General features: G+C 37.3%; 1 protein-coding gene across 6 annotated transcripts in view; it reads left to right on the plus strand.

Moving 5' to 3' along the window:
- Positions 1–14343, plus strand: part of Hdac9 (histone deacetylase 9) — an 885718-nt gene that overhangs the window by 510983 nt on the left and 360392 nt on the right. For 3 of the 6 annotated variants that reach the window (XM_005377344.2, XM_013510571.1, XM_005377345.2), the window contains 2 exons: positions 7740–7871; positions 13438–13553. In XM_005377344.2, the coding sequence (XP_005377401.1) occupies positions 7740–7871; positions 13438–13553 (248 nt within the window). The remainder of the gene's footprint in view (positions 1–7739; positions 7872–13437; positions 13554–14343) is intronic. The other 3 variants (XM_005377351.2, XM_005377350.2, XM_005377349.2) reach the window with 1 other exon arrangement.

Raw genomic sequence — 14343 nt, forward strand, 5'->3', positions numbered from 1 at the left:
ATTTTTGAAAAATGCAGGGGCAGGGGATGTAGCTCAGTGGCCAGAGCCCACCTGGCAAGTGCAAGGTCCTGGGTTCAGTTCTGAGTACCAAGCCCCCAAAGTGCAGCACCGAGTGGTGGTCACACAGTAAGCAGTTTTAACAAGGGCTGCCTGAGCCAGCTGAGCACCGAGCGCTGTGGAAAGTCACCGATGAGGCAGAAGAAGCAGGGCTGAACAGATAGGACGGCTCTCAGCCTGGGCGGAGGGAGTGCCCCTGGAGCTGCACAGGTCCCTGCCCTGTCCCCACCAGAGGGGGCATCCAGTAACGCTGGGCAGAAGTGTCCACCCAGAGCTGAGAGCGCTCACCACTGGATCATGCTCATTTGAAAGTGAGAATTAAATGACATGTGATGTAAACACAATCACCCATCATTTAACTCCTGTTTTCAAATACTGTTACATGTAAAATACAACGGGCCTCTGTTAGAGTGTGCTCAGTTGTCCTGTTCTTAGGCATCTCAACCGTGTATGACTTGCACACCAGAGGAAAATGTTTGAATGTCATAAAATGAGTGTGTTTTTGGAAATTTCACTGTAAATGCAGTTTCTGAGAAAAAAATGCTTTTCTAACACACATCATTGTATATTTGCAATAAGAAAATGTGTAAATGTTTGTAGTACTATTTCTCAAAGAATTCTGCAGGAAATTGGAATTATATATGACCATAAATACGGCTTCTTATTAGAAGCTAAAATTCTCCTAAAATTATTTTTAAAGACTTGCATATGTTAAGTTCCTATTGGCACATTGTTATAATTAGAAATAGATTAGAAATTTTGCACCTCAATATAAAAATGTATAAAATTTGACTCATAACATTAGAAATTCATATTATCCAAGCCTAACATAGGTGTGAGTTATAATACATTTGTGCATTATACTTTTAAAAATATACAGTCTTTGTCTAATAATGGAACATTTAATTTGTGTAACTTTTCATCAATTAGATTAGACAATTTACCGTGTCCCAAATGTCGCTTGTAATTATATGTTCAGTAGAGCAGTTCACGCAAGACATGGATTCCTAGGGGACTGCCTTAGGTGAGAAGAAACTTACAGTTTATGAAAGAGGGAGAGTGAATGTGTGACAGATTTTACATTTCAGTTCCAAGTGACAGGTTTGAAATGGCATCATCTCAGGCAGGCTGTAGACAGGAGATAGGCTAGCCTGGGAAATGCAGGAAAGGAAGAAGCTATGTGGATAAGTTATTAGAACTCAGCATGTCCGGGAAGAATAGACTGTCCCGCGAAAGAGATCTGAGGCTGGCAGTGGAGGCTTGGCCTTCACCTGTGGTTATACAGCTAAACATTTACAGTAGGTGTAATTGTTTAACATCCCATACATTCATTGGTGTAGAGAAACATGTATTAATCTAGGGCATTGTGTTAATTAATGATCATATTAACTCATATTATGAAATCATGTGTTAAAACATTAACAAATAATATTAGTAATTCAGCTGCAATTCCTTTTTCTGTTTATGACTGTTTCTCATGAGAATGAAGATTTCTACCTACTGTGATATATACTTTTAAAATTTTTAATTTAAATTATTGGTATGCAGGATATTGATAGTCTAGGATTAAAAGTGAACGGAGACAAAATACTCTCAGTAGGTAATCATTTTAATGGATAGTGACATACTTAAGAAAAGCAATACATACTGTGGAATTTAAAAACAGGTACATAAAAAGTGAGGAAAATATGTAAAGTAACCAAAATTTTTTTAAATATACTGAGCAAACGTATGGAAGTATCTACTTATGTTCCTACTGTTTCTAAAGCACCAATGTAGTGCCTATCATTTTGTGTTTGTTATAAATGATAATACCAGTTGCAGTCACTGTAAGACTTCATAGTTATTTTTAATTTTACTTGTTGTAAGTTGGTCTTATGTTGACTACATAAAATGTACACAGCATCCATCTATTTGAAGAGTTTTTCTGTGACAGATAGCCAGGTGAGCTAGGAACTTTATCTTCCACTAAGACATATGATAAGCATAGTTACTGGTCTTGTATAAATAATAAAATGATCGCAGAGATTCAACACCTCACCCAGGTTTGCGGTTAGTACATAAAGAGTTACCACTGGAATCAGACTTGGATCTGATTTTGCCAATCCTGCATACATCCACAAAGGACAACTTGTGTGTCTGTATGTGTATGTGTGTATCATGACAACCTATACTCATGTACCTCATCACACACACGGGTCTTCTAGTGAAATGACAAGTGTGGGCCTTGTCATTTCGAGTCTGTGTCTTTGACTCCTTAGTATTTTTTATCCTGACCATCTGTAACCTCATTTTATTGTTCTTTTTCCCATTTTTTATTTTCATACCTGAAATTCTAAAGCTATTCTGCATCATGGAGATCAGCATGAGACTACAGATTTGAAGTGTTCTTGGACAATCTTCAAATATTTTGTTTCTTTTTTTCATTTTTCTAAAGTGAGAAAAGTGTTTTAGCTCTGTCCTTTTCAGTATTGATCATTTTCACTTTAATGATAATCAGGTTTGGAGGGAGTGATTATGGACTTGTGCATCATTTTTTTTTTTTTTTGCAGAGTTTTCATTTCAGCAGACATGCGTTCAGCTGGGCACACACACTAGAAGGCATGCTTTCTGTTTCTATGATTAATTGAGACTTAGAGAATGAGTGTGGGATAAAAATAGGCAATTGATGCAACTTGCTATGAAGTACGTTTGCACACGAACAGAACTTCTCCCTCACCAGTGATCTTCTGGACGCTGAGGATTTCCATCCCATTAGTAACTCACTAGCAGAAATAGCCTTTGGGGAGACAAAACATTAAAAAAATGGAATTAACTCTTAACTCCAAACTGAGTCAGAGCAGGAGGTCATTAATTCTGCTTGGGTGTATCTCATGCTGAGCTTTGATGTGTGGGCTTCTGAAATGTTAGGAGGGAGTTTATAGAGCATCGCAAGGACTAAATGATGGTTATCGATCATCCCAACTCTCACTGTTACCAGCAAGATGCTCATAATACCTCTGTCAATGCAAAATGAGTGTTGAAAGGCAGGCTATAGCTTTCCTCAGAATCACTGAGGCCTTTCCTCACAGAAGTTGTAAACTGTGCGATCATGTGCTTATGTTGCACATTTCCAGATATGAGTGATTTTAGAAGCTCATGCCCTCAGCTTATGAAGATAAAAATATCACAGTAGCATCCTATCATTGAGAATATCTTTACTCATATCTCCACCAACCAAGAGAAGTTGACTGACTTTACCTTCCTTGGAAATATTAGTGGTATTCACATGATTTCAGTCATATGTGGAATCATAAATGTCTGAGTTCATAGAACTAGCCGGATTCGTTGTAATCAGAGGGGAAAAGAAGATGAAAGGAGTTTGCTTAATGAATACAAGGTCACATCCAAATGGGAGTAATTTATATTAATGTCCTATTAGGTAGAAGATGATTTATGGTTAACAGTATTGTATAATGTAATCTGACACAACAGAGAGGACCTTGAATGTTCTCATCACAAAGAAATGATAAATTTTGGGATGAGGGATTGCGTTAAATATCATGAGTTCATCAACACATAGTGTATAAGGTACCAGACATCACACCATTCCCCATTAAATGCATAGTTATTCTCTGTCAAAAACTTTAGAAGAGCAGGGGGTATAGCTCAGTGGCACAAGTGCCTGCTTGGCAAGTGCAAGGTCTTGAGTTTGATTCCCGGTACTGAAAATAACAAAAAATAGAAAAAAAAAAAAACTTTAAAAGAGAAATATTAACAGTACTGAAACAATTCTAAATCAATTTCCAAGAGTAAAATTTATGGAAATATTTAATATTTAGTATTTTAAGGTACATAGAGCACTCTGCAATTTGTGGTCATTTCTTTTTCCCCTCTACCTTCCTACATCCTCCTTGAGCATCTCTGACAGATATAATGATCTCTGTTAATCACTCTCAGAGTAGCACATTTCTTAACAATAGTTACTAACTGCTCATCCCAGAGCTTCTTACACTTGGCACTGTTGACATTTCGATCCAAATCAGTCTTTGTCACGGAGGTGGCTTTGTGCATTGTGTAATGTTTGACAGCAGCCTTGACCTCTACATGCTGGAAATTGGCAGACAACCAAAAATGTCCCCAAACAATACCAAGTGTCCCCCGTGCGCAGCCTCTTCTCTGGTTGAGAACCGATGGCTCATCCTATACTGGACAAGATTTCCTTTGATTCCACAGTAACTGCAATTAACATAGGACTGCATTAATAAGAGTCATAGCTGGGGACAGGACTGTGCAGCTTAGGTTATAGACATTACGAGAGACTACAATGAAATGAGCAGGTTCAAAGGAAACCTGCTTAGGGATGGGAAAAGACCTAGAAAATAGCAATGGCAGGAAACCATTCTCATCCCCACGCTGAAAGAGAAAGGAGAGGAATCTTTCTCGGTGAGCTAGAGCCCTGGAGCAAGAGCCTCAAGGCGGAAATGAGGTCATGAAGGTGCAAAGCCTTGGCCAATGATGAGCACCTTAATCCCTCTTCCTTAATCCTGTTATCACCGACCTGTCCTCCCAGTAAGTTGAGTCCAAATGAAAGCCAGTCACTCCTGCGAAGGCATAGAGTGATGCTACTCAAGGATTCAGCTGCCATCCCACAAAGAAGAAGAAAAATGGAATCTGTTAGGCAAATGGAGAAAACCCAGACTACACCATCTCCATTTTGACATCAAATACCAGGTAATTCATGCAAAGCCGAATGGCTAATGTGTGGAGCAGGCATTTAAATGTACCTCTGTCTGACTGCAAGCTTTACAAATGTGTCATCGTATTTGGTTTGCAGGAATGAGCTAAAGTTCAGGGAGACTGTGAATCATTTAATGTTTTTGATTTTATTAGATGGTAGGTACAAGATTAGAATCCGGTTCTCAGGGGCTGGGGATTTAGCTCAGCGGCAAAGCGTCTGCCTGGCAAGCGCAAGGTCGTGAGTTCGGTTCCCGGTACCGGAGAAAAAACCAAAAACCAAAAAAAAAAAAAAAAAAAAGAATCCGGTTCTCGTTCCTATTCCAGTGGTTCTTTGCCTTACACTGACCACTAAAATAAATTTAAGACCTATGTGTCCCATCTTTTCTCAAATAGATGAACATAGGTGTAGAAACTATCTGCCACCCTTAAAATAATTTCTTTATGAAAGGCTTATGGCATTCTAGGTGTCATCTAGAGTCTGTAAATGACATACACTATTTTTCCAAGCAGTGCTCACATTTTTGTCTTGATTGCATGCATTGAGCCCCAGCTGCTGCAGTGTGTTAGGAGAAGGAGGAGGACAGGGTTGAGAACTGGGGGACTTGGGGCCCATCCTGGCTTGGCCCATCCTAGCTAATACGGCTAATGCTGTAAGTTCTATAAACTTTTGCCTCTCTTCCACATTTGCCAGCTCTTCAGTTTTTCTCAGGGGTCTGATTGGATGGTCACAACTCTGAAGTCAGAAAAGTGTTAGACATAGTTTCACAGATGAAGAATCAGGCTCAGAAAGCACTTCAGTCTCATTGAAAATTTTAAAACTCGGAAGGCTGAAACTCACATCCTCACAGGATGTGCCTTGCCTTCTCTACTTCACCCAGCAGTGCCTTTTGAAGTGGTTAATTAACTTACTTCCTTGGGACAGCCAGTGTGTAGCATTTAATCTATTAGGTTTCATCATAAAGTCATGTCTAGACCTAAGTCTGAGAATGTGTAATTTTGGTCCTAGGGATATAGGCAAAGCTGCAAAGAATACAAATGTGTTTAGCACTTAGGAACTTCCAGTTTCTCATTTTTCTTTTGTAGGTTTTAGAAGAATGTATTTATTTTCTATAGCTTTCAGAGTTAAGACTGATATTTTAAAAAGGAATTTTAAAATAAATGTACACTGGAAAACAAATCCAAATTGGCTAACACAGTGCCATTTTCTCACTTTAATCCTGTGCATGGTGGGTGCTAGTAAGTAAGGTTCAGACATGAGCACTGCCACTTCTGGAAGACCCAGCAGAATCCTTGATCTTTCCCAAATTGCTTACCTTGTTTGGCTCAAGGTGGGAGCTCACCAGGTGGCATGTTTCTGTTCTCTGTCCCTCTGAGATTCTTGTTCTTTGCCATGACATCTTCCTGACTTCTTGGTTTTCCACTTTTATAATATTTTCAGCACCCCAATGTTTTACTTTTTCCATATTTTCTGGCATAAAGTCAGGCATGCAACATAAAAAGTAACTTGTTTTACATTTTGTATCTGAGCTTAATCTTTTTATTGCTTGTCTTTCACATAGCCAATTGCTAGCAAACCTATAATGTAAGAGTTCTTAGTCCAAGTTTAAAGCTACAGAGAAAAGAAAGCAAGAAGAAAATAAAAGAATAGTGTCTTTGAACTCTGAAAGTTAGAAAGTGGGGAAAAGATTGTAAGCTCACTTTTGATATCCTTTGTAGTGTGGCAAAAAATATAAATTCCCTCAAAGAAAACATGTTCACTGATCAAAAACATCTAGCTATGTTATGACATATTATCGCTATAGATAATTAGTGGTGCTTTAGATAAACTGCTGTGCAACTTTTATGGTGTTTATCTATAAGGAAAGGTGGGGGAATGGTATCTTCAGTATCTATAAGAATAGACTGGACTTATTGGGTACAGACCCTGACTTCATCCCCTTTGACTTCTATAACCTTGGCCAGGTTACCCTGTGTAGTTTGGTTTCCTCATCAATATTATCACATTATAATAGTATCTATGCCATAAGTAGAGCTTTTATGCCTAAACGAGTGAACAGGAATAGAACACAACACTTATGTTTAGAAAACACGATACAACTATCCGTTGTCATCAGTGATATCCTTTCTATTATTACTAATGTCACTATCATCAGCTTCAACACAAAGCCCCAATCCAATGTTTCCATTCTCCTAGCGAATAATTATTTCAAAACTTAATAAATGATGACTATGGAGTTTCTTTAATTAGAATAATTTAGCCAAAAACATAACCTTGAATAAACAAAGTACATTTATATTTTGAAACATAACAGCCTAGCTCCAAACTTTCAGTTCTAAAACTTGATCAACCTTCCTTTCTAGCTGATGGTGTACCGAAGACTTGGAAAGGTTCATCCACAGGGATTGCAGACATCTTGGCATTATTAAACTCTGTTTTCCCAGGGTTTTAGGTTAGAAACTACTGACAAAGACTTATTCCTGGAGTCAAAATTAGATATAAATTATATGCTACAGAGGTGTCTTCTTATTACCAGAGGTCAGGTCAGAGTCTCAAAAATCACATTAAGTTACTGTTTTAGAGGTTATTGAGTTTCACTCTTGGGAGAATTAAGAGGCCTGACAATAAAGTATAATAAATCTTACTCTGACCCAAACATAATTAGTGATTAAATGTCCCATTAATGATCCCAGTCCTCCTAGAAAAAGTAAGTAGAAAATGTATTTTTCCTCTTTTTCTCACTTTCATATTTAGATAATAAAAAAAAGCTTTTCACATTCCATAAAAATGATTACTGCACTTGTCTGTTTAATTCATTTAGCATCAATGCCTTATTTACATGCTTGGGATTTTAATTGGAGAGTGAGAAGGGACCAAGAAAGGGTTAGACTTTTTTTTTTTAAACAAAGGGGCAATTGGCTCTCTATTTTTTAATTTTATCTATTTTCTCTGTCTCAATCCCCAGCCTCTGAGCCCAACTTGAAGGTGCGGTCCAGGTTAAAACAGAAAGTGGCAGAGAGGAGAAGCAGCCCCTTACTCAGGCGGAAGGATGGAAATGTTGTCACTTCATTCAAGAAGCGAATGTTTGAGGTGACAGGTAATTGAGGATGGGGCAGTCTTACACTAACAAATGCTGGGATAGGGACCAAATAGAAGCCTAGACAATATACCTGCTGCATACTAAGTTATTCTGAGGAAAAGTAATTGCTTGATTGATTATTGAAAATCTACAAATAGTTCAGTAAACCTTGCTATGTATGCACCAACTGTGTTAAACAGGAAATGAATGAAAAAGAAAACAAAAAGAACTTACGCATCAGTTAAGGCATAACTAGGGAACACCAAGGCCCACGTTATTCTTTTCAGAAACAGGCAGTCCATTTTAAGAATGCCAACCAGGAGAATATAACTTGTAATGAAATCCGATCAGAAATGAACAGAAGGAGGTCCGAGAAGAGCACGTCCCCCACACTTAGACCTGAGTGTACAAAATACATCTGGGAAAATTAAACTATGTGGAACAGCAAAACTTTGACTTTTCAACAAATTTACGGAGCTCATAAATGACTTTATGTGTTTACTAGTGAGCTGGGACTTATGGCAGGAGGGGGATATATTGCTTTTTCTGAAGGGGAAGAAACTGTCATTTTCACTAGTCTCAAATGGAAGCGTTCATATTTTTTTAGCTGCCTTGTTAGGAGTAAGGTGAACAGTTTAGGAAATTCAACCTGATATCTTACAAACCCTCTGAGTCCCAGTTGTGCCTGATTTGAAATTAGCGCATGCCTAAGGATACAAGAACCAAAAGTTTTGACAAAATAGTACTGACAGCTGTTCACTGAGTCCTTACTTGGAGCCATGCACTGTTTCTGGTTGTTGCCTGTGATTGTATCAACAAAGAAGTAGTAATCTACAACCGGTGTTCTCCATTCTCAAAGAAAACAGTGCTTGTACCAGTGCAGTCAGTTGCTACTAGTTCTATAAGATCAGATCTTATCCTTAGTATAGTATAGTGGAGGTAGAAATTTATATTTAAGTACAGTATACCAATGCAATTTAAAGATTTAACTGGTTTTTAAAAGATATTCAGTCTCCTGTACAATTCCGATAGACTGGCATGCTTGTGTGGAAAATGTTACTGATTATAATGGAAATTTTTTCCTTAAGGGATAAGGAGTTTGAAAGAAATGAACAATAAATAAAATTACTTTCATAGAATTTCCACTTGTTTGATAATACCAATATACTCAGAAATTTTTACCAGTTAAATTCTAATTTTGAAAATACAGACTTTTTTCAAGAAATATTTTTGTATATTAAGTAGGTAAAAATGGTAAATTTGCCTAACTGAAGTCCTTGGTAGGACTGGTGAGTGAAGCATAAATCCATTTTAATGAAAGGAAAAAAATGCCATGCTAATTGTGTAATGTAAATGAAGGGAGGTGTTTTTTAATTGGAGAGAGTAGGGTCCTGCTAACAAAAACTTGAAGAAACAATCAAAATATATATATATATAGATTTTTTTCTGCTTTTTAGTCTCAACATCTAAGATCATGTTTACTTATGCCAGTATTCTTTCCTATTTTCCAATTAGTCTATTTTTTATGGAAAAAGAAATCAAAATTTTATAATAAAATAGCAGGAGAATAACAATAGTTAATACACTACCTATTGTCACCTTCAAAGTAGTTACTCAGAGCACAAGGTATGGGCTTAAAAAATTCTCCAAATGATATTAGACAAACTCTTCTTTTCAATGAACTATGAGAAACCAGTAGTATAACTATCTTGTATTTTTTTTCCTTTTCCTTCCTTTCTTTCTCCTTTCCCCTTCCCCCACCCAGTTTCTTCCCGTTTCACAAGTCTTTTTTTTTGTCCTTTTTCACCACATTCATTTTCCCCCCTTAAATATTGCAGTGAAATTTAGCTGAGTGCCTACCTGAATGATTAGTTCTCATTGACAAATGTTATGATTTGCCGAGTTTTACTTGCGTTTCTTTTTATTTAAATATTATATGCTTTAGTTCTTAATAGGACATATATTTAGTGCCATACATATAGAAATTAATAAATGGAATATACAAAAGTACTCTTGTTACTTCTATAAAAAATTTCAGGAAAAAATAATGTGAGACTAACAACAGTTGATACACTACGTACCATAATCTTAAAATGACCAAAATTTTACTCGGAGTACAAGTCATAGAGACAAAAAGACTTTCTTTGCAAGAAAGAAACAAACAGATAAAAGCACAAAGCTTTCTTTTGAATGATTATTGCCTGATATTGCTTCACAAGGACTCCTCATTTCACCTGAGAAATAATAGCTATTTGAAGAGAGACTTATGCTATTATTAGACACACTATTGGCCTGTGCCCTGGCACGGGGGATGCTTTGGACGATACTTTAATTGGTGTGTTGTTCTTATTCTAAATGCCTCTGGCAGCTCTGATCTACTGACACACAGCCATTTGCATCTGTATCCCTCTTTATTTCCTGGCTAAATTTCATCACATTTGGATTAGCTGTTTGTATCTTAATACTAAATACTATTAGAACGTAGTTGGAGACCATCAAAGGTACCCTGGCAGTTAAGTCCCTCTTGCTGTCATCATTTCCCATCTTTATCCTTCTCTCATCCCATACCTTGCATTTAAGCATGTACTATAACCCGATAGTTGATGTGGGGGGACCACTGAACATTTTCCTCTTTTTCAAAATCCAGGTGTGCTTTGCCCCTCACAAGCTTTCTACTTCTAATATTTGAGGCACGGTCTCCTCCCTGTGCCAGCAGTGCTTTCTACCCTCTTCTCCACTGCACCCATTTCATGAACTTCTCTTCCCCAAGCTCCAGTTCTAGTATCACTCTTTTTCTGAGACTTTTTTGTGTTCCAAGAAAAGCGGTTGCTGCCTCCTCCAGATCCTGTCCAGTGTGATGTGGTGAAATCCTGTTACACTAAAATAAACATAAAATAACATAAGTTATAAAATTTAAAATTGATCAGAATGTTTAAGAAAATATTTTTAAAATATGGAAATGATATGGAAATGAGACATTAATGAGAAATACTTAATCATGTGGGAAAGGCAAGTCAGAGAAAAGAAATTTCCTGTAAGAATTTTTTTAAAGGGCATTTTCTTTGCTAAAAGTAAACACCATAAATGACAAATAGGAGAAAGACCAGATTACTGAGAATATAATAAGTAAGCTATAGGAAGTGAGAAAAGTGTGCTTACACATTTTGTAATAGTAATAATTTGCTGAGATGCTATAATAAACAAGTAGGAGGGTCGGAATTCTTTCATGAGTCTCACATTCTTTCCAGTGATTCTACATTGTTGTATAGAGAAATAGTACTAATAAGAGTTGAGTTATATGTTGTTTAGAGGAAGGCGAGAAAGTACTGTATAGTCTGGAAATTGAGAGCTCTTGTTCTTTGGGGGACAGATTGTAATAGGAAGCAGACTTTGAATTTACACATGGAGTTGGGCTTGCAGTTGAGTGAGTGGACAAAAAGGAGAACAAAAAACATAAAGTAGTAAAGGGTAACTGACTCTGTTTCAAAGAGCATGGAAAGTGCAGTGTGGGTAATAACGGCTTTTAGGAGAAGAGGGACATGGTGAAAAGTTGGCTCAGTAGGGGGATTCTTCAGGCAAGAGTTTGGAAGAAAGTTCTGAGAGACTGTGGTAGGGACTCAGGAACATTAAGAGAACCAGAGTTCACGAGAAAATCATGACTCTTTAAACTGAGATGATTGTAGTCAGACACACGTGGAGATGACACAAAGAACAAATTGAAAGGACCCAGTAACTGATTAGGATAAAGCAGAAATAAGGATGACTCTAAGGGTAGTGGTAAAATCTAGAGGCAAGAAGGAAATATTTAATACTAGAATTCATTGAGTTTCACACACACGTAATGTCCTGCATTCCAGAGGAATTCAGGCTGAAATTATGAGCGCTAAAGGCAAGAAATAAAAACTCCATGAGAGAATACTGCCTAAAAATAACATATAAGATTACAAGACTGAGTGACCTTAACAAAGGATAGAGAAAAAGGGAGAAGGCCACCGATTCGTGCATGTGTTTAGGGATGGTAAGAGGAGAGCCAGAGAGACAGAATGATGACCATGGAGATGGATAAGGTTACTGTCTAAGAAGTTAGGAGGATGAGGACTGTTTTGTCAAAAGCCTTCAAATTTGATGGTACGTGAGAGAGTGGTTGCCGTTGATAATGAGTAAGCCATATTGCCAGGGCTTGAACGAATGGTAGGCACTGAGAGTACCCTGCTTGTCAAGGATTATTAACACGCTGTCCCACTAGGGGGGCAGTCCCGGTGGAGAAGGAAGAGGGGCTGAAAATACCGAGTAATCCATGAGGAAAGTCCCCAGCCAATAAAAGGGATGGGGTTAAGGGTAAAAGTCAGTGTTCCAGAGTCGGGTGAGGGAAAGGAAGAGTAATGCTGTACCTTTGAAGTGGGAATGGAGAGTATAGGTAACATGTGCTGCAATAGAAAAGGTGCTGGTGGAAAACAGATCAAAGTACGCAGTCTGTGAAAAGCACCAGGCAAGGTCATTTATACAGGGTTAACAAGATGGAAGGATACAGGGGTTAGCAAGACCTAAGATGAGGCAAATAGAAAAATTCTGAGATGAGTGAACGTTAGAAGAGGGTAAAGAGTTAAACAGAGCTCAATAACTCATTTTCCAAGCCTTGATAAGGTGATGTCTCTAGGTATTATTCTAGGAATTGGACCTTTCTATTTTTAATTAGATGTTTTAAGAGATACATTATTTTTCATAAGTTGAAGTACATATAAATTTTGTTATTGAAGAGAAAAGAGGTTAGTTAAATATTTTGTATTGTTATTAAACTTTTGCTTATAAGAATTTCTCGTTATGGGCTGGGGATTTAGCTCAGCGGCAAAAGCACCTGCCTGGCAAGTGCAAGGTTGTGAGTTTGGTTCCCGGTACCGGAGAAAAACAAAAAAACAGACAAACAAAAAAACCAAGAATTTCTCATTATATTGGCTTTTAAATTTTTACATGTTAAATAAACAAATCTCCGTATTTTGGAAAATAAGTTGGGTAAGGTTAAAGTCAAATTAGTTTGTAAAAGAGTGGCAATGCAGTGTTGAGATTTTACTTTCTATTATATTTTCTTCCTGCAACTTTGACACACATGTGCTATAAGAAGGTACAGCCTCCATATATCAAGGAGAATCCTTTCTAACTCAGCATTTGAGCAGTCACAAAGGAAATTGCTCTTGGTTCCATGTGTTGATGAGCTGCTTTTTTGATCTGTAGAAATTCATTACCTTTATCACTGTTCATTGTTTTCTTATCACGTAGGAGCAAGTAATAGCAGATCCTTTACTCTTTCCCCCTTCACCCAGTGCTTCCACTGGCCTCTCTAACTGGATATTTTACTTCTCTAGGAACTATAGAATGCTATACTGTATTTTGTCAGTAAACACAAAGAGGGAAAGGTAGAATGAAAATTGAGAAACATTCCATAAATTTCCCTCATTCTCCCTGTGACACAGTGCATGCCATTCAGATAAAAGTTTAAAAAAACCACCAAATACTGTATATTACAGTTACAAACACCCATCTGTGTGTGTTTTTCATGCATATATTTGTATTTCCCCATATTTTTCAGAATCCTCAGTGAGCAGCAGTTCTCCAGGATCTGGTCCCAGTTCACCAAACAATGGACCAACTGGAAATGTTACTGAAAACGAGACTTCGGTTCTGCCCCCTACTCCTCATGCTGAGGTAAGACCCTTATTAGTTTCGTTCTTTTGGAAATTGGCTCCCCGAGTAGCTGCCTAATACAGAGTGATATTGCTGAGTTCAAGTTGGCTCAATTCTGTGTTTTAAACTTATAAGAGAAATAGGTGTTTATTGACTATTATAAGTAGATATTAGTTATGTTTTATAGTTTTATAATACATGGAATTGAGTAAACACAATCTAATTTATAAATAAGACAATGAACAATAGCTGGATGACAATCGGGTGTTTGAAAAACACTACATATAGTCCTCAAGTAAAATATCCTTAGCGATCCTAAGTATACACTGCACAACATTTATACAAATTAGTAATGCTGCTCAGCTATTGATTAGTCTGATGGGAGTAAACCCATCAGTAAGGAGAGCTTCATGCAAATCTCTCAGAAGAACACCTAGCAAGGTGAGTTTTGTCCTTTTGACCCTAAGTGTAATGAAAAAGAATTGGAGCACAAAGAGTTCCACTGAGCAAACATTTACCACTGTGTGTCAGTCATTTTGTCTAGCAGTGGGCATATAAATAAAATATGAGCTCTAACCTTAAGAATGGCATATTAAAGAAAGTTACTTTAAAGTAACATCACTTATTATAATCAGCAGTACAATATGCAGAGAAAAGTAAATGCGGGAGTCAGCAAGCATATATACAGTTGCAGTATGAGGTGAAGCAAGGTGATAGTGTGAACACAGTGACTTACAGAACTCACTGTTTTGAACTCAGGGTCCATTCACTGAAAGCCTTCAATTTTCTTTCGGTCATTATAACTCCTCCA

Source organism: Chinchilla lanigera, unplaced genomic scaffold (genome assembly GCF_000276665.1).
Source record: "Chinchilla lanigera isolate Chin_1 unplaced genomic scaffold, ChiLan1.0 scaffold00009, whole genome shotgun sequence".
Lineage (NCBI taxonomy): Eukaryota > Metazoa > Chordata > Mammalia > Rodentia > Chinchillidae > Chinchilla > Chinchilla lanigera.